This window comes from Micromys minutus (genome assembly GCF_963924665.1).
Source record: "Micromys minutus genome assembly, chromosome: 3".
Taxonomy (NCBI): Eukaryota; Metazoa; Chordata; class Mammalia; order Rodentia; family Muridae; genus Micromys; species Micromys minutus.
The window spans coordinates 53,278,620-53,296,329 of record NC_137972.1 but is presented as its reverse complement, the minus strand read 5'-3'; the positions used below and the strand labels follow the sequence as shown (position 1 = coordinate 53,296,329).

The following is a 17,710-nucleotide window of genomic DNA, read 5'->3' as shown; positions in this document are numbered from 1 at the left end:
AGGAGTCTAAGCTTCTCTAGCTGCATGCATGTCAAAGCAGGGCAATCCTTCTTCACTGTCACAGCAAGGAAGAGATTTGGTGACTTCAGCTGAAAGACCGGCCTGAACTGATTCTACTGCCCACCATCTTGTTTACTAACTGGGGCTGGAGAACCTTCCCTTTCCATACCCTCCCTACATGTCCCCTTCACTCTCACATTTTTGGGGGGCTGAGTTTTGCTCCTGTCAGGTCAACCCAGCAACTCACTCTTTCTTGCCCAAAATTTTCCTTATGTGCTCCATGATTTCCTTATTACTCTTCGTCTCCACGTCTACAAGGACCTGCTCCCCAGAATCTGCAAACAAGAGGCACAAGGACAGGAGAGCTGAGTACTCAGGCATACTTCTTCAGCCTCAAAAGGCTGGGACTGCCAAGATGTGACACACACCTGTAACCTTGTAAGGTAGGAAGATTGACAAGTCAAGACCATCATGGTCTCCAACTTGCTTTTAGTAGTAGGATCCAATATTTTCTTAAAATTTTAGATTATGTATATATGTGCATTGGTGCAAGAGCTGGAATTATAGGCAACTGTAACCCACAGCTAGGTACCTATAACCATGACAGAGACATGTTCAACAGCAGACATACCACCAAATCGGACAGAACTACGGCCAAGAACAAATAAACCCTTCTATTTATGGGCAACTGTTTTCAGCAAAAATGGCAAAGAAATTTGATCTTAAACTTTTTAAATCAAACAATGGAACTGGCTATTCACATGCAAATAAACATTAGGAAAAAATTAAAATGAACCAGAGAATGTAAAGCTAATACTGTGACTTCATATGTGGAAGATAGAATAAAGCTGTGGAGTTGTTCACTGTCTCCAAGTGCCAAGTCCCTTTATACATATTCATATGTAATACACTCTAGCTAAAATGTTCTATAAAACTTACAGAAGAATGTAGCTTCTCATACAGTGCTTGCCCTGCACATGGAAGTGCTGGGTGCAGCCTCAGGATGGCAGAACAAAAGCAAAACCAACAAAAAGACTACAAGGGAAAATATTAATGATCTTACCAAGGAACAATTTTTTTCAGACATATTTAAAGTGTTATCATGAAAAAAAATTCCTTAAATTCTGTTGTAAGCCAAAAAGTATTAGAAGATACTTAGAATGCACATATCTGACTAAGGATTTTCAACAGAATATTTATGAATTCACAACTCTGGAAGATATCCAACTAAATGTTTGAGATGGTTGCCACTTTAAAAATTAAAAAAACACAATAGCTAGTGACACATTAAAACAGCAATCAATATTACTAATTAAGAAAATACAATATTGCAGTGGCTAAAACTCTGAAGAGAAGACAACAGAAGGCCCTCAAAGAGGCTGGTTAACTCAAGCTCAGACACTGTGGAGGTGTACAACACTACCACTGCCTAGAACAGTGAACTGAGACAAAAAGAAACTGCCAAGATTATGCTGTTTGCTGATGATGTGTCTGTAAGTAAGATATCTCAATAAAATTACCAGAAATGATGTCAACTGTAAATACGAAAACCAGCTACCACCAAAAAATGAGATGTTCAAAATACTAAAAGCATCCTCAGTACTATAAAGATGGTTTATAACTCAGTGTGACAAAACCACAGCCAGCCTTTTTCTAGAAACTAGCAAACATATTCAAGTTTATACAATCCCAACACTCAGTAGGCCAAGGCAGGAGAACCACAAATTTAGGCTAGCTCCTGGAACAAAACAAACAAACAAAAAACCCAGTCAAGGACTAGAATAATTCGAGGGGGGGATGAAGTTGGCACCAATTTCAACACAAAGATCAATGAAACTTTCTAAGTAGCTTTTGTGTGTGGTAAAATACACATCTAGTGAGGTTGCCCAGCAGTTAAGGGCACTTGCTTTCCAAAGGCAGAGATTCAGTTCCAGCACCAATATGATAGCAAACAACCATCTCCAGTTCTAGGGAATCCAATCCCTCTCCGCCCCACTCCCTGGTACTGGGCATGCATACACACACCTTGTTACCCATTCACAGTTATCCCTACTCCTGGCTATCACTTCAATGCTTTGAAAGTCACCTCTTTTTACAGATTGAAACAGGTATAAAAACTTCCATCCTTCACCACAGCACAAAGAAAACACACTGTTCCCCATCACGGTCATTGATTTTGGACAATGATACTAAGAAAATCCAATGAGGAAAAAAGTACAGCATGTATGTTTAACAGCTGGATATCCTCAATGCAGAAAACAAATTTCAATTTCAACCCTGCCTTAGTACATAGGAAAGAACTCACACAGTGGAGGAGGCTCTGTGGTTACAAGTGCTTGCCGCACAGTCATGAGGACCAGAGTTAAGATCCCAGCACCCATAAAACAAGAGGGTCATGACAGGGATGGGAATGAGGATCTCTGGGGCTTGTTGGCTTCCAGCCTAGTTAAAATCACAAGGCCCCTGTTCACGGAGAGACCCTACCTTAAAGGAACAGATAGAGTGATAGAGGAAGATATCCAAAGCCCTCTTCGGACCTCCATATGTGCGCGGACACTTGTGCCAGCACATAAAAATTATACACACTTTAATAACTGTATCTTAGGCTGGGAAGATGACTCAGCACTTACCACTCTTGCAGAGGACCTGGCAACCTGTGTTTTTAGATCTTGCCTTTGCTGGCTCCTGCATGCATCTGGTACACATAAATTCAGGCAAGCAAACACACATAACAAAATTTAAAAATCTGAAGTATCACAGGAGCATAAGATGTAATTTTACTCTTCTAAGGAAAAATGAGAGGGGCTTTGGGGTAAGCAAAGGCATCAGAGACAGGCCACAAACCTACTAAGCCAGAAAAAAGTGAAGGACCCAGCACTGATACAAAGTAAGCCTTTTTTCAAGCCCCCACATGGGAGGCTGGGATTTACACAGAACAGTGAGCACAGAGAACTTAAAACAATCCACACTGGCTCCTAAAAGATGCTTCTGAGAGTGAAAAGTGACTTTACAGATGTACTAAACTGAAGATCACCTTAAAAGTTACACTAAAAATTCCTGATGGCACCTGGAGGTAGGACTTCTAGGAGGTTACTAGGATTGGTTGAGGTCATGAAGGTGAGTCCCAGGATGGCAGCAATGGCTATGTGACAGGGAGAGGTAAGTCACCAGCTTGCTTTGTGGTCAGGTCCCACCCTGTTGTCATACAGGAAGAACAAGTTTAGAGGCAGTCTTTCAACTGTCCATCCCCCACCCCATGCAGCCCTTCTGTTCTCTGTGGCTGTTCATGCCCGATACAGAACCAGAACGGTGCCCCGGCCTCAGCATGACCCTCATGCTGTGTCACTATCTATATGGCTCTTTTCCCTTTCCCAAGGGGTGGGTCCTGCCACTTTCCCTGCCATCCTCAGATCTCCTTTTCAAGGTCTCAGCTATTTAAACCTCATTCGAAGCTCATCAGCAGGTGACTGCAAAGTTGACAGACTGATATAGTAGAAGATGTTCAGCTGCAACAAATCAACAGAATCTGGGGTCCTCCAAGCTGATTGTACCGGCTGGTTTTGTGTCAAGCTGGAGTTATCACGGAGAAAGGAGCTTCAGTTGAGGAAATGTTTCCATGAGATCCAGTTGTAAGGCATTTTCTCAACTAGTGATCAAGGGGGAGGGCCCAGCCCATTGTGGGTGGTGCCATCCCTGGGTTGGTAGACCTGGGTTCTATAAGAAAGCAAGCTGAGCAAGCCAGGGGAGCAAGCCAGTCAGTGACACCCCTCCATGGCCTCTGCATCAGCTCCTGCTCCCTGACTTGCTTGAGTTCCAGTCCTGACTTCCTTTGGTGGTGAACAGCAATGTGGAAGTGTAAGCTGAATAAACTCTTTCCTCCCCAACTTGCTTCTTGGTCATGTTTTGTGCAGGAACAGAAACCCTGACTAAGACACTGAGTGTCCTAACACTCAAGAAGCAGGGACCAGGAGTCTGAGGTCAGCCTGGCAATATAATGAAAGTCTGTCTCTACATGGATGAACTGGATGGGATGCAGCTATGTGGTAGAGCACATGCTTAGACCCTGAAAGACCTGGGTTCTGACCATAGATAATTATCAAAAACAAGGTGGGGGGCTTTTGCAAAAGAAATCATACCAGGCTCCTCATGACCTTTCCATCACTGTACTATGGTTCCCAAGGCCAAGATGCAGCCCTGTGGTGTAATCGGTTCATTCCCACAGGGTACAGGGCTGGCAGAGGGACTACCAGAACCAGCAAATGGCTTTCCTATGTCATGCTCAGAGTTTTGAGGGCAGCTCCAAATCCCAGATACCCACCCAGCTCCCAACCAGGGACATGTCCTTTCTCCCACTGACTCTACCATCCAGAAATAAAAAAGGAGTTTTCTCAACAGATTACATGAAATACAGAGGCAAAGCAGGCAGGCATATAGTGGCCATATCAAACCCCAGCATTTGAGAGGGTCAGCCAGAAATACTGTCACAAGTTTGAGGCCAGCCAGAACTACACAATCCTATCTCAAAAGGTCCTAATCTACTGTCCCTGAAGAAAGAGAGTGAATGTCAAAGGGAAATATCTTGGTTCTCACTATAGATCTGTTATAGACCATGCCATGGCTTCATCACATATCCAGGGCTAGCTGTGGCTCCAAGCTGTAATACTTGCCTAGCAAGCATACAGAGGCCCTAAGAACACAAAACCCTATGACTGCCTCCCTTCACCACAGGGCTTTGTTGATCATCTTGCTTCTTTCCTGTGTATTCTGTCCCTCTCATATACAGAACACCCCACTCCCCACTACATACACACAGAGCAGAGCTTTTTGTCCATGGAATCCTTGACTGCCCAGCACGTGGCCCCAAGCTGCTTCTCAGTGACATTCCACATGTACAGCAGCAACACAGTGTGGTTTTTGTGGCACTTTCTATCTCTTATCCATGAACCAGGAATGCTAGTGCTCAGCATCAGAACAAGCAAGTGGGGCACCCACAAGACATATGGCGGGAGCAGAAAGAAGGCTGTGGTCAGCACTGAGGGGTACCTGAGGGCCAATCCAGGCCTAAAGGACATTTGGTTTAGGGGTTTTGCAGTGTTACCACTGAGCTGTGGACAAATATCCAGCAAAGGATCTCTGTTTTCATTCTGTAAGCTCACAAAGAGTGAAGACACAGTAGCACAGAGCAACAAAGGAATGTGGGGAACCTGGCCACATGACAGGCAGAGGACAAGTAGAGATGAGCTGAAGAAAGACAGGTGAGGGAGCTGGGTAATCTCAGCAGCCACTGGGTAACTGACAAAGGAAGTCAAGGCCACAGCTGCTTATCTGGAAAGGGACAGGAAATCTTTCCATGCCTCACTCACCTAGATAGAACCGCAGGAAGGGCGATGGCGTCATGTTCTTAAACATCATGATCTGTACCCAAGGATTCTTATACTGGATCTGAGGGATGTTGAAAAATACGAATTTCCTGCAAAGGGCAAGAAATGAACCCGTGTGAGCTTTCTAGAAATGAATCCATGTGACAGCATCTCCATGTCTGACGTCTCCAGCTCCAGCTTTACTGACTGCACTTACTTCTTTCTCTTACCCTGACTCAACACTCTGTTGGCAGCTCTTCTTGGTAAGTATCCCATGACTCTGGCATCCCCAATATTTTGGGGTCTACAATGCACTCTAGGCTCTACCTTTACAGCTTCATACAATAGGCTCTCAGAAACTCCACGCAGGAACTATCTTCTCAAATGCCTGCCTTCAGCAGCTTTCCTTGGCTATGGAGGAAGGTTCCAGAACCTTTCCTGTATCTTTGACTAAATCTAGAACCAGATGGCTAAAGCTGTCAAGTCAAGTTCTTCTGCTTGCTTAGGCTGAAACTCCTCCCCATCACCCCCAAGACTTGTATTTGCTAAGTCCTAACTGGTTGATGGTTTCTAAGCAAAATTTATCAGGTTTGTTCCTTTCACAGAGTTTTTTGCAGGATAGTAGACTGGAATCCTGACTTAAGGGTCAAGTAGTGTCTCCTTTATTTCATTTACCATCAGGCCTTTTTTTAAACTTTTTACCTCCTTGAGCACAGGATTTGGCTCCATCTTCCTGGTGCTCTTTTTCTACTCAAATTGTGCAACTTGTATTTCTCTTTGCCTGCCTTGTTCCTTTTCATTGCAGCTGCATAACCACACATCATCAATACTATGCTGTCTTGAAATCGCCTCTGCCAAGGCCATCAATCCAAAAAACATCAAGTTAGCTTCTGGAAGATCTTTTGGACAAGGGCAAAAAAAGCAGCCATATTCTTTGCCAAAATATCACAATAGTCTCTAGGCCAACTGCTAATATGTTTTCCTCTGAACTCCCTTGAGCTGGGCCCCCACGGTCCTCATTATCACTGTCTTCCATGTGTCTGCTAGGATGGCTCAGTAAGTCTCATTAAAGTGTTTGAATGCATTTCTAGTCCAAAGTTCCAAAGTCTTCCATATTCCTTCAACAAATATGGTCAGGCAATATCTCCAGTTCTTGGTACCAACTTCTATTTTAGTTACTGTTCTATTGATGCGAGGAGACACCATGACTAAGAATATATTTATAAAAAGAAAGCATTTAATTAGTGACTTGTTTATAGTTCAGAAAGTTATTCCATTACCATCATGTGGGTAGTTGGTGACAGGCAGACAGGCATAGTGCTGGAGTGGCTGAGAGCTTACATCTATCTAATCTGCAAGGTTCAAGCTGAGCAAGAGGCACTGGGCCAAGCATGAGCTTTTGAAACCCCAAAGACCACCCTTAGCAACACACTTCCTTAAACAAGGCCACACCTACTCCAACCTGGCCATATTTCCTAATCCTTCTAATCCTCTCAAACAAGTGCCACTCCTTAGTGACTAAGCATTCAAACATGAGTGGGGATGGGGTTACTCATTCAAACCACCATGTGACAGCTTTCTAGAAACGAACCTATGTAGATCTAATAAGAGTTTTCTCCCTAAAATTCTGTGCATACCTTTTCCATGGAGAAAGTTTGGGACTTGACAAAAGACTGTGGAGAAACCTGCCTCCAAAAAGGTGAGGGAAACAGGCATTTAAGACTGGTGTGTCCCCAACACTCGCACTTCTGTATCAGGACTCACGTCTGTTCACTGAGGAAAACAAACCAATGCTCCCTCACAGAGTTTCTCAGCACCAAGTCCAGAGTCCTGTGCAAACAGGGCAGCATCTCCATATGTGCAGTGGACATGTTACTGAAGGGCCCCCAAAAAGCACTATGTAGAAGGAATAGCAACAGTACAGGAGTGTTACAATACAGACATGAAAGGAAACCTTGATTTCCAGGAGGCTGAAATCAGATAATTCTGACTACACTAAAATATTTACATGGCAAAAAATGTCAAAAAACAAATTCAACATCTGCTGAGTGGGTGGGGTAATACACCTATGATCCCAACGCTCCAGTGCCTGAGGCACGAAGACGGACATCCAAGATCAGCCTGGGCTACACAGAGCTCAAACAAGAAAATACTGGCATTTGCCAAACCGTAAAAAAAATATCTGTTAAACATTTAAAAGTGCTAATTCTGATAAAATATAGTTCCTGTCATTAGTAAAACTGATTCAGGACTATAGGAGAGTGGGCTAACTGCCTTACCCTGTCTGGCAGTCAGTTTATGACAAGAAGCTTTACAGCTAGCTTTAAAACTCTAACCCCTTTTTAGGTATCTCAGCACCTGCATGAGCAAAACGGAACAGAAGGTAAAGATGCTGAGTCTGAGGCTGGAGTACTCAGATCAGCATGATGCCTCAGGAGAGACCTGGCAAAATAAATTATGACACAACTGCAGCAGAGTGCCACAGCAGAGTGTCACAGCAGAGTGTCACAGCGGAGTGTCACAGCTGAGTGTCACAGCAGAGTGCCACAGCAGAGTGCCACAGCAGAGTGTCACAGCAGAGTGTCACAGCAGAGTGTCACAGCGGAGTGTCACAGCAGAGTGCCACAGCAGAGTGCCACAGCAGAGTGTCACAGCGGAGTGTCACAGCGGAGTGTCACAGCAGAGTGCCACAGAAGAGTTCAGAGTGTCACAGCAGAGTTCAGAGTGTCACAGCAGAGTGCCACAGCAGAATGTCACAACATAGTTCCACTGCAGAGTGCCACTGCGGAGTGCCACAGCAGAGCACCTTCAGAGCATGCACAAGGCCCAGGATTCCATCTCAGAACCACAAAACAATTGAGTATACATAGCTATCCACAACCCAGGGCGAATCTGGGCCAATCCTGGCTCTGCATACTGATCCCTCACCACCCTGAATGCACCTGCTATAAGGACAACCTTGCTGTCCCACTTCTCAATGGGCTCAAAAGGCTGGTAAGAAGGACTAGTGACAGGTAAAAAGCGGCTATTTCTTTTCCTGGCTAAATCTTGGCATGTCCAGCCTAAAGGCTCCTGTGGTCCTTGGGCTCCAATGGACATCCCTTCCCTCACTTGTCCAGCATAGGCTGGGGTCCATGCTTTCCCTCAAAGTTTCTTTTCCCCATTCCTGTCCAGTCTATTGTAAGCAATCCTGTAATTAAGGCTTCTGCAATGCCCTCACTCAAAGACATCCTTGATTCCTGTTCAGTCTGCCCCACTCCCACTGACAGGGTTCTGAATCCATGGAACAGGAACTTGGCTTTCTATTTTTAGTCACATGACCCCAGGCAAGGACCAGCTCTTAACCTCAATGATAATGCCAAGAGGTTCAGACTGGACCACCAGTCCAGAGTGAAGCACCTAAAATAATTTCAGTGATGAAACCTGTCTGAAACCACCTGGGACAGTATCACAACTGGGACAGAATCTGCAATCAAAGTACCAAAAATGAAACAATTAAACATGGGCAAAACACCAGGATTTGTTAGAGCCAAGAAGGAAAATTAATCATACATTACCCCTTGGGCTTAAAGTCACTGAAAATGAGTATTCGCCGTGTTTAAATTATCAGAGAACTCATGTTCTCTCTGTTAAGAAATGACGTTCTACAGAGGATAGGCTGAATAGGATACAGACATGGCCATGAGAACCACATTCCTCTTCCAGCAGGTCTCAAAGATTAAAGGGACGCTAGTGACATGGCTCTGTCTCTAAGGTGCTGATTGCACACGCAAGGCAACCAGAGTTTGAGCCCCAGAACCCACTTTCAAAAACAACTAAAACAAACAAACAAAAACTGTAGGGGTTATAGAGACGGCTCAGTGGTTAAGAGGACTTGTTGCTCTTGCAGAAGACCCAGGTTCAGTTCCCACACCCACATGGTGGCTCACACTATCTAACTCCAGTTCCAGGGGATCTGACTCCCTCTTCTGTCTTTTATGGACACCAGGGACCCATGTGGTACCCATACATACATGGAGGTAAAACACTCACATATAAATTTTTACAAAGCCAGGTGTGGTGGCACACATCTTTAAACTCAGTAATCAGGAAGAGAGATGGGCAAGAAGATCTCTTGTGAGCTGGAAGCTGGCCTGGTTTCTATAGGAGTTCCAGGTCAGCTAAGGACAAATAGTGAGATCCTATCTAATTCCTAAAACTTAAGAAAGATTGTATTTGGAGCTGGAGAAATGGCTCAGCAATTAAGAGTGCTACTACTGTTCTTCCAGAGGACCTGAATTCAGTTCCCAGTGCTCACATTAGGTACCTCACAACCACCTGTAAATCTAGTTCCAGAGGAGCCAACACCCTCTGGCTTCAGTGGGCACCTACACACATATGGTGTGAATAAACTCTCATGGCATACAACACACACACACAAATACAGATGAGAACAAATCTAAAACAAACAAACAAACAAATAGTAAGTAAAAAGGCCAGGTATGGTGGCACTTGCAGGCTCCAGGCTTACTGGCCAGGAAAGCTGAATCTATGAAGCCCAGGCCCAGAGACCCTATTTCAAAAAAGAAAACAAGTTTGCCAGCTCCTTATAAACATAATCTTTGGTTGAATGCTGATGTGCATACACACACACACACACACACACACACACACACACACTCACACTCACATTCGAGGGTTGGAGGGAATCTTTAAGTAATTACATCAGCACAAAACTTGAAAAGCCCTGCTTTTGGGGAGGAAACACTGCTCTGAAGACTCCACAGCATGCCACCCAAAAGCTTGAAGGCAGAACTTACTGTCAACAAGTCTCTGTGTCCTCCCATTCCAAAGCAGAGCCTTGTGCAAACAAACCAGACAGAGATGCAAGTTACTCAATCAAATGGGCATCAAGGGGGGCACCTGCTGCACCCCACCAGGTACTTTATTCTCCAGCACCCCACCACCAAAAACTGATGTTGTGGTGTTACGCCTAAGAAAAATGCGGTCAGACATTGAGAGAATGTGTGTGATCCCAAGGTCATACAACTAGTTAAGGAAGAGGCTTCTTCTGCACCCCGAGAGCTTCATCTTAAGAGCTTAAACTCCTGACAAGAGAGGAGTAGAGCCTGAGCCCTCTGGTCCACTGACAACCAATCTTCCAAAGAGCCCTCACCCCAGCAGACCTCGGGCTAGCAAATTCTAGTCATGGGGATCAACTTGACCAGAGAAAATGGCTAGGAGGCAGCTTCTGGCTCTCCTAAACACCACTCTCCACTATGAATTATTCTCTTCTCTTTCTGATGCGTTCCACAAATCCACTCCTATCTACAAGGATGTTTCTCCTGTACTGTTTGTTGGAAATCCCAGTACTGAACCTGGAGTTTCGGGTGCTCAATAAACGTTAAATTCTAAAGGGTCCAAGGCACTGCTCAGAGATGATAAACGGGTCAATGAAACCTTTCATTCATCAACTCCTGAGCAGCAGCAAGCCATGCTGTGTACAGGTGCGGAAACTTACCACTCTGCTCCCAACCAGTTTCCCAAGCCACAGCCTCGCACAAGCTGCCAGCCTTCTAGCCGCAACCCATCCCTCCCTCGGGTTTCTATCCGGGTCAGTCGGGATGGCCTCCACCGCCTCAGCTTCTCTCAATGAACCCCGCGAACTGTGACCCACACTGACCTGGCGCCTTCACCCAGTTCCCCATGCGTGTTGTAGTTCACGGTCATGACCTTCACCGAGTCCTTGAATACCACGTCTCCGCGACTCAGGTACTGAAGCGTACGGCGGATAGGAAAACGACCCTTCATCGGCATGGTGAAGACAGGAACTCAAGTCCCGGAACAACCCGGCTCCCGGAATCTTGGAAGGCACCTCCCGGCGGGCAGCACGGCCGCGGGGCAGCCTGGGACTCGTAGTTTTGGCCCGGGCTCGCAGCCACGTTGAGAATCAACCGGTCCTTTACCCCTCACAGAAAACAAGTGTCTTTTCCCAAGAGCTGCAGTTCTGAAATGAAGAGTTCGACGTAGAAGTCGCTACTGATTCAAAGGAAAAACTGATTTGCAAAGGAGGAAAAGGTGGCTTGCTTTGCCGCGGCTTTAAAGGACTCTACTTAGAGGAGGGGTCTTTCTCTTTCGCTTGTGTCAGATGTGGCAAGTCAACAACCAACATGTCACCTCGCGCTGTAATTTTTTTCTTAGAATTTAGTTTTACCTAAGTGTTTTGCCTGTGTGTTATGTCTGTGCACCACGTGTACGCAATGCCCGCAGAGGCTGAAGAGGACATTGAGTCCCCTGTATTTGACTTTACAGAGTTGTGAGCTACCATGTGGAAGCAAGGGAAAAACTGAACCCCGGGGGCCTGAGGCCTCTACAAGAGTAGCAAGTGCTCTTAACTGCTCAGCCGTTTTTCCAGTCCCACATACTGTAATTTTTTAAATCGTTGTTTATAGGTGAAATAAACTTTTCCACAGTTAGGGCATCTCAAGATTTTCCCTTTGTACTTGGCTTATGTAGTTTGAGATGTGCAGGGTAATTTTACTATTTGTCTAACTTTGTGTTCTCTGAGCTTCCTAGTTTTAAATGTATCCTTCATTTTTTGGTTGAAACAGGATTCATGTAGCCACCGCTGGACTTGAGGTCCTAACAGTCCTGTCTCTGCAGACTCCGAGTGCTGGGACTATAAGTATATATTTTACATGTTTTTAAAATGTGCTTCCAACCCTGCTTTAAACTTTGCTTTTTACATTTCAGTAGGAAACTTTCAATTGACTTTCCCAGCTTCATAGACAAGCTGTCTACCGATAAGCCCATTAGAGCATTTTTCATGTTAATCCTTATTTCTAGTATTTTCTTTCAATACATGTGTTCTTTTTCCTCTGCTCACATAGTCCAACTATTCTAAGCATACCCTGTGCACACACATGAAGGCTTAGGGAAGAGTGTCCTGCTGTATTTCTGCCTGTTTCCTTGAGACATGTTCTCTTAGCAAGCTCCAGCAATTGGGATTGTAACCCACACTTCTGGGGTTACAGGCACAGATGACCTCAGCTAGATTTTTTTTTTATATGGATGCTGGGATCTGAGCTCAGGCCCTCATGTTTGTGCAGCAAGCACTCTTACCCACGGAACCATCTCACCAGCTACCAAATTGTTCTAGATATATATGTTATGTGTATTTTTTAAGATTTATTCATTTTATTTATGAGTATACTGTAGCTGTCTTCAGATACCTCAGAAGAGGGCATCAGATCTCATTACAGATGGTTGTGAGCCACCATGTGGTTGCTGGGAATTGAACTCAGGACCTCTGGAAGAACAGTGCTCTTAACTGCCAAGCCACCTCTCCAGTCCCTACCCTATGTATAAGTGTTTTGCCTGCACATATATATCACTAGTAAGCTTCAGGCAGAACTTCATCTATCTGAGAGGAAAAGGATAAGCTTCTTGAACATAACTCAAGAGTGCAGCAGGCAGTTGCAGGGTATTCACTCACACTGTGAACCCCAAGACTGTGTTATTTCCTGGAAAAACCTTTGATTGTGGTTTGGCTCAGCCTTAGCACACACGTTTAATCCAAGAGCTTTCTGCTTCAATACTATAAACAGGATTAAATAAAGTCAACTATAGATCAAGAGGAGGAGCAGCCAGTTGACATGAAGTGAACATGGGATTCCTAAGAGAAAATCATGGACAGCGAAAGAGAGTCGGGAGGATTGACACACAGAAGGAGGGACATTCAGTTTAAGGTTTTTGAGACTGAGAGAGGGACATTCTTAATGGAAGACTGACTGAGGAGGAAGGTCAGCTGGGTGCTTTCTCTGCCTCCCTGAGCTAGCAGGCTTTCACCCCAGTATCTGACTCCAAAGTTTTCATTGGTAAAAATGGAAACTTTGTTAAAAACAAAACATCACACACAACACTCAAAAGCACTACCTGCCACCCAACTGTTCTTACATGTTATTTGCTTAGTCTCTGTAATACATAGCCTGCAGTTAAATTTACTGTCTGGTAATCCCAACATGAGGCTAGTGTCACTTGCTTACCTTTTAGGATACTTCTAATCATTTTGAGTCATTGGCTATGTGGGGAGTAGAAACTAAGGTACTGCTGCCTCTTTGGTCGACACAGTAGCTGAGCCCTTCACTCTTCATGGTTCATGAGCCAACCCAAACCCACCTAGATACTGATGGCAAAATGAGTTGTAAGTGTCCAGCCTGTCCTTTGTCAAGCAACATATCACAGGCCTGTTGGCAGAGTTTAGGTAAAGTGGAACATGTACCAGTGCCTGGTATAATGCCAAGTCCCAGGTCCCCTCACCCCTCTGAGCTTCAGTTTCTGGTGGGAAGTGGGGATAGGACTGTAAAGGGTCCTTAGTGGGTTCCAAGGGGACATAGACAAGGTTTCTAGGAGAAATACCAGCTTCACATGAAACCCTCAGTTTCTACAGAAGAGGGATGGCAGGACTGCACAGTATCTGGGTTGTGCTTCTGTAAAACAGTTCCTTTAATGCTTGCTTTGCAACACAGGAACATGAGTTTGGACCTCAAAACCCAGAAAAGAAGTGGTGAGCATTACGATAAGCATTTGTAATCCCAGGGCTAGGGAGGACCCGATGACCAGCCAGACAAGCCTAATTGAAAAGCTTCAGGATGAGAAACCCTGCCTCAAAGAAGGTGGAAGGTTTTCCTAAGACTAATACCCAAGGTTGTCCTCCGGCCTCCATGTGCACATGCAAACATTCACACACACACACACACACACACACACACACACTACAAAAAGGCAGTGAAGAGGCGTTTTAAGCACACACAAGTCCAGCCATGAACTGTTATATTTTTTTTAATAAAAGTCTCTGATACAAGGCCCCAGTGTAGTGCATGCGTGTCAATGGCCACCTTGCGGACAGTCGTCATGATTACAGCACATTGTGCTCCTCTAGTCAGAGGCCATTCCACAAATTGAACCGCACGGCAGAGCTACACAACATGGCACATGATGACTTAGAAAGCTGTTTTAACATCTGACAACAAAGACATGATGTGTGTTAAGTGCAGTGAGTGAGGCTCCAGTTCCTTAGTGTGTTAGAAGGGGACAGAGCAAGAGGCCCTTCCACTACGAACAGGACCTGCACCCAGGGGTTCTGCCAGCTTATCAAGGATGTGCTCTTCACTTATGAGGTGGAGCCAGGCAGCCTGGAAACCTTGAAGTGTTCACTCAAGGAAAGAAGCTGGCACTATGGTTCTCTCACAGGCCAAATACCCTCTGCAAACCAACTTTGACCTGCATGAACTTTGGGAAGGGGTAGACAAGTCTCTCATGTTATGTCTCTGACTTTCAGAATATGGTCAAGAGGAATTCAATGAGAAACCCAGTGAAACCTCTGGGATCTGAGTTCACTTGGTTTAATATTCAGTCAATCACGATTTTAAAAATAGCTGTTTAAAAGCATTTGTTTTATCCATGCTCTCCTCTCATTAGACTGCTACCTGGGGTAAGTTCCAGAAAGAAAGATTTAATGAGTCACTAGCTAATTAAGAAAGCCAGGTTTATAAGAAAAACAATGTCTACAGTTGTACCATCCTGACCACCTGATCTGTGTCAGGAACAGTCATGGTGAAAGCCAGTGCTCAGCTTCATTCTTGTGTTAGGGCTGCTTCTTTTCCATTAGACAAAAGCAAACCAAGCAGGGTGGATATGCTGGGCATACCTGGAGACGGGGCTTTAGAAAGAAAGGAAACAACCTCCCTCAGGTAAAATCCAGGCTGGATCCTTTCCAGAACAGCCCATGACACCAACAGAGCTGGCAAATGACTGGTAATCCATTCACAGGCCAGTAAACATCTGTCAACAGAACCCAAAGGGTTCTTACTCTCCCTCTCAAATCATTCCCACAGCCCCATATAGGGCTTTCTATCCAGCCAAAGCCCCAACAAGTACTAATGAATTGGGATTAAAGGTGCCAAAATAGAGATCTTTGCAACTACATGACATTCTTACCACCAAGGTATGTGACAAAAGAATTTCAATTTGCACACCAGTAACCAACAAAAGACATGACCCAGAGTTAGCTGAAGGGAAAGTGACTAGTGGTCAGTTATTGTCCATTAACTTAAAGAGTATCACTGAAGAAATTACCCAGAGCTGAGCACACCCAGGATTTTACAAGGTTATCTGTTCATCCACCTGCTCCTGTAAACCAAGGTACTAAGCTACATAGCTTCCCTTTCTGTCTTCTATCAAGAGTTCAAGTACTTTGGAGCTGTGGAATGATCTCAGGTTGTGCCTCAAATATTTGTTTCTCAGTACTAGTAGTAGTAAAATAACATCTTATCAGTTTCCCATATCACTATGAACCCCATGGAAGAAGGCTGACTAGAGGTCCTTGGAAGTTACTAGAATATATCTCCCGACTCAGAAGTGTTCCATCACCTGATGATACTCCACAGAAACTTGCCAGTCACAATTCCCAAGTCAACATGCCCTGGAATGTGACCTATAGAGTGGTTGTTCTATCAAAGCCCTGGAAGGAGGTTTCCAGGGGATCAGACAACTGCACAAGTAGAAAGTTCTCCCAACCTATAACATCCACCAAATGTTGATCACTACTATCTCATAATCAAGCTCACACTGATGCCACCACCCCACCACCTGGGAACTTTACTTCCTTTAACTGGGAGGGGGCAACATTTCCTGCCATTCATAAAAAGAGGCACTGGTCCCCACTGGGTCTAGACTTTTCCCTTCACACAGGAAGGTTCAGGAGATAGTCCAAACAGGAACGTGCTGAAAGGGAGCAACTGAGTCAGGACAGACTTCTGCTAGAGTCTGCTTATTTCGGCTACAGGAAGAGGTCTGTCAAGGGCTTCCCTATAATACTGCATAATGACCAAGAACAGTCATCAGAAAATGGACTAAGAGGTACCCAGGAGCCATTTCTGTGTTGGCCTAACAGAGCTGTATCTTGATAAATAAAATGGTAAAGTCCCCTTAAAAGGGAACACTTCATTAAAAAAAAATACAGAAAACCCAGCAAATAAATGCCGATTTTTTTCCCTGTTCTTGTTCAACTGTAGTGGAAATGCCTCAAAGTGCACAGCAAGAGACTACTGTTTCTAGCCCGACCTGTGTGCGTTCAGATGCCTGCCCATCTCCTCCCACTTGATATCCTGCTGCCCAAGACTCTGCCCACTGCTATCAGTTAGGGACCCCCTTCTGCTTAGCCAGGGTGCACTTCAGCTCCCGGAGGTTCTCTGTCAGAACCTCAACCTCATCCATTCGACCACACTGCTTGGCATCAAAGATGTAAGCCTTGATGTTGTCAATTTGCTGCAGGAGCAGCTCCTCCTCAATGTGTTCCTCAGCCTCCATGCCACTATCACTGTCTACCTCGAAGGGGTTGGTGCATGGGGATTCTTCAAAAGGGTTTCCAGGGGCAGCTGGACTGGCAGGACTGGGATGGTCATCCTCATCAAAAGGATTGGGTGCTGGACTGTCTGGGTCAGTGAAGGGATTCCCTGCCCCCAACTCTGCCACCTCCTCTTCCTCAGCATCTTCTTCAAAAGGATTGTATTCTTTGGTGACAGCAGCTGGAGGTCCCAGGAAAGCCTCGACAGCAGCAGGGCTGATAGCACCCTCTGTAGGGCTGGAGAGGTCTTCATCAAACGGGTTGAGAGAGGTCTTACCGCTTTGTTGTGATACGGTGCTCTGAAGGAGTAATTCTTGGCCAAGGGCTGGGGACTCAGACCACAAGTGGATGGGTGCTAGAGCTGAACCAGGAGAAAGGGTATCAGGAGCTGTGCTGTTCTGAACTGGGGAGGAATCCTGATCCAAGGAATAGGCAAGATCTGTGTGAGGTCCTCGGCTGGGCTCTAAGTGGAAGGGTATAACCTCTCTGAGTTCTAGAACCCGAGTCCGTGTTTGCAGGGACGCTGCCAGGAACTGCTCTTGTTCTCGTTCCAGCTCCCGCTTGCGGAGCATCTGTAGCTGCTCCCGCTGTAGCTCTTCCTCCTCAGCCTGCCTCCGGGACAGTTCAATGGCCTTCTCAGTCTGCTGCTGGTCATACTCATCCTGCAGCTGCCGCAAGTTCTCTTGAAGCGTGCGCACTTCATCTGTGCGGCCTGAAGCCTTGGCCTGCCTGATGAATGATGTAATGTTGTAGATTTGCTGCAGGAGAGGGTCAGGGTCTTCACTCTGTCCCTGACCTTCAGACAGTGGGAGCCAGCCCTCAGCCTTTCGCAAGGGAGCATGGATGCCTCGAAGAGACCTCAAGTCCCCATTAGCTGTATGAGATGCCAAACCACTCTGCCTTTCCTCGAGCTTCCGCTGGGACTCTTGAGCAGCCTGTAGAGACATCACACGTCACCAGGGTC

At 45.4% G+C, this 17,710-nt stretch overlaps 2 protein-coding genes across 3 annotated transcripts in view; both read right to left on the bottom strand.

Moving 5' to 3' along the window:
- The window catches only part of MRPS25 (mitochondrial ribosomal protein S25), a 33,666-nt gene extending 22,496 nt beyond the window's left edge, over nt 1-11,170 (bottom strand). For both annotated transcript variants that reach the window (XM_080914391.1, XM_080914390.1), the window contains exons 1-3: nt 11,023-11,170; nt 5,364-5,470; nt 248-335 (exon numbers count right to left, since the gene is read on the bottom strand). In XM_080914391.1, coding sequence (XP_080770517.1) covers nt 248-335; nt 5,364-5,470; nt 11,023-11,156 — 329 coding nt within the window. In that variant the 5' untranslated portion in view covers nt 11,157-11,170. The remainder of the gene's footprint in view (nt 1-247; nt 336-5,363; nt 5,471-11,022) is intronic.
- A 3,011-nt stretch (nt 11,171-14,181) lies between these two features.
- RBSN (rabenosyn, RAB effector) overlaps nt 14,182-17,710 on the bottom strand; it is a 28,318-nt gene continuing 24,789 nt past the window's right edge. The window contains exon 12 of the mRNA XM_080914943.1: nt 14,182-17,681. Coding sequence (XP_080771069.1) covers nt 16,536-17,681 — 1,146 coding nt within the window. The 3' untranslated portion in view covers nt 14,182-16,535. The remainder of the gene's footprint in view (nt 17,682-17,710) is intronic.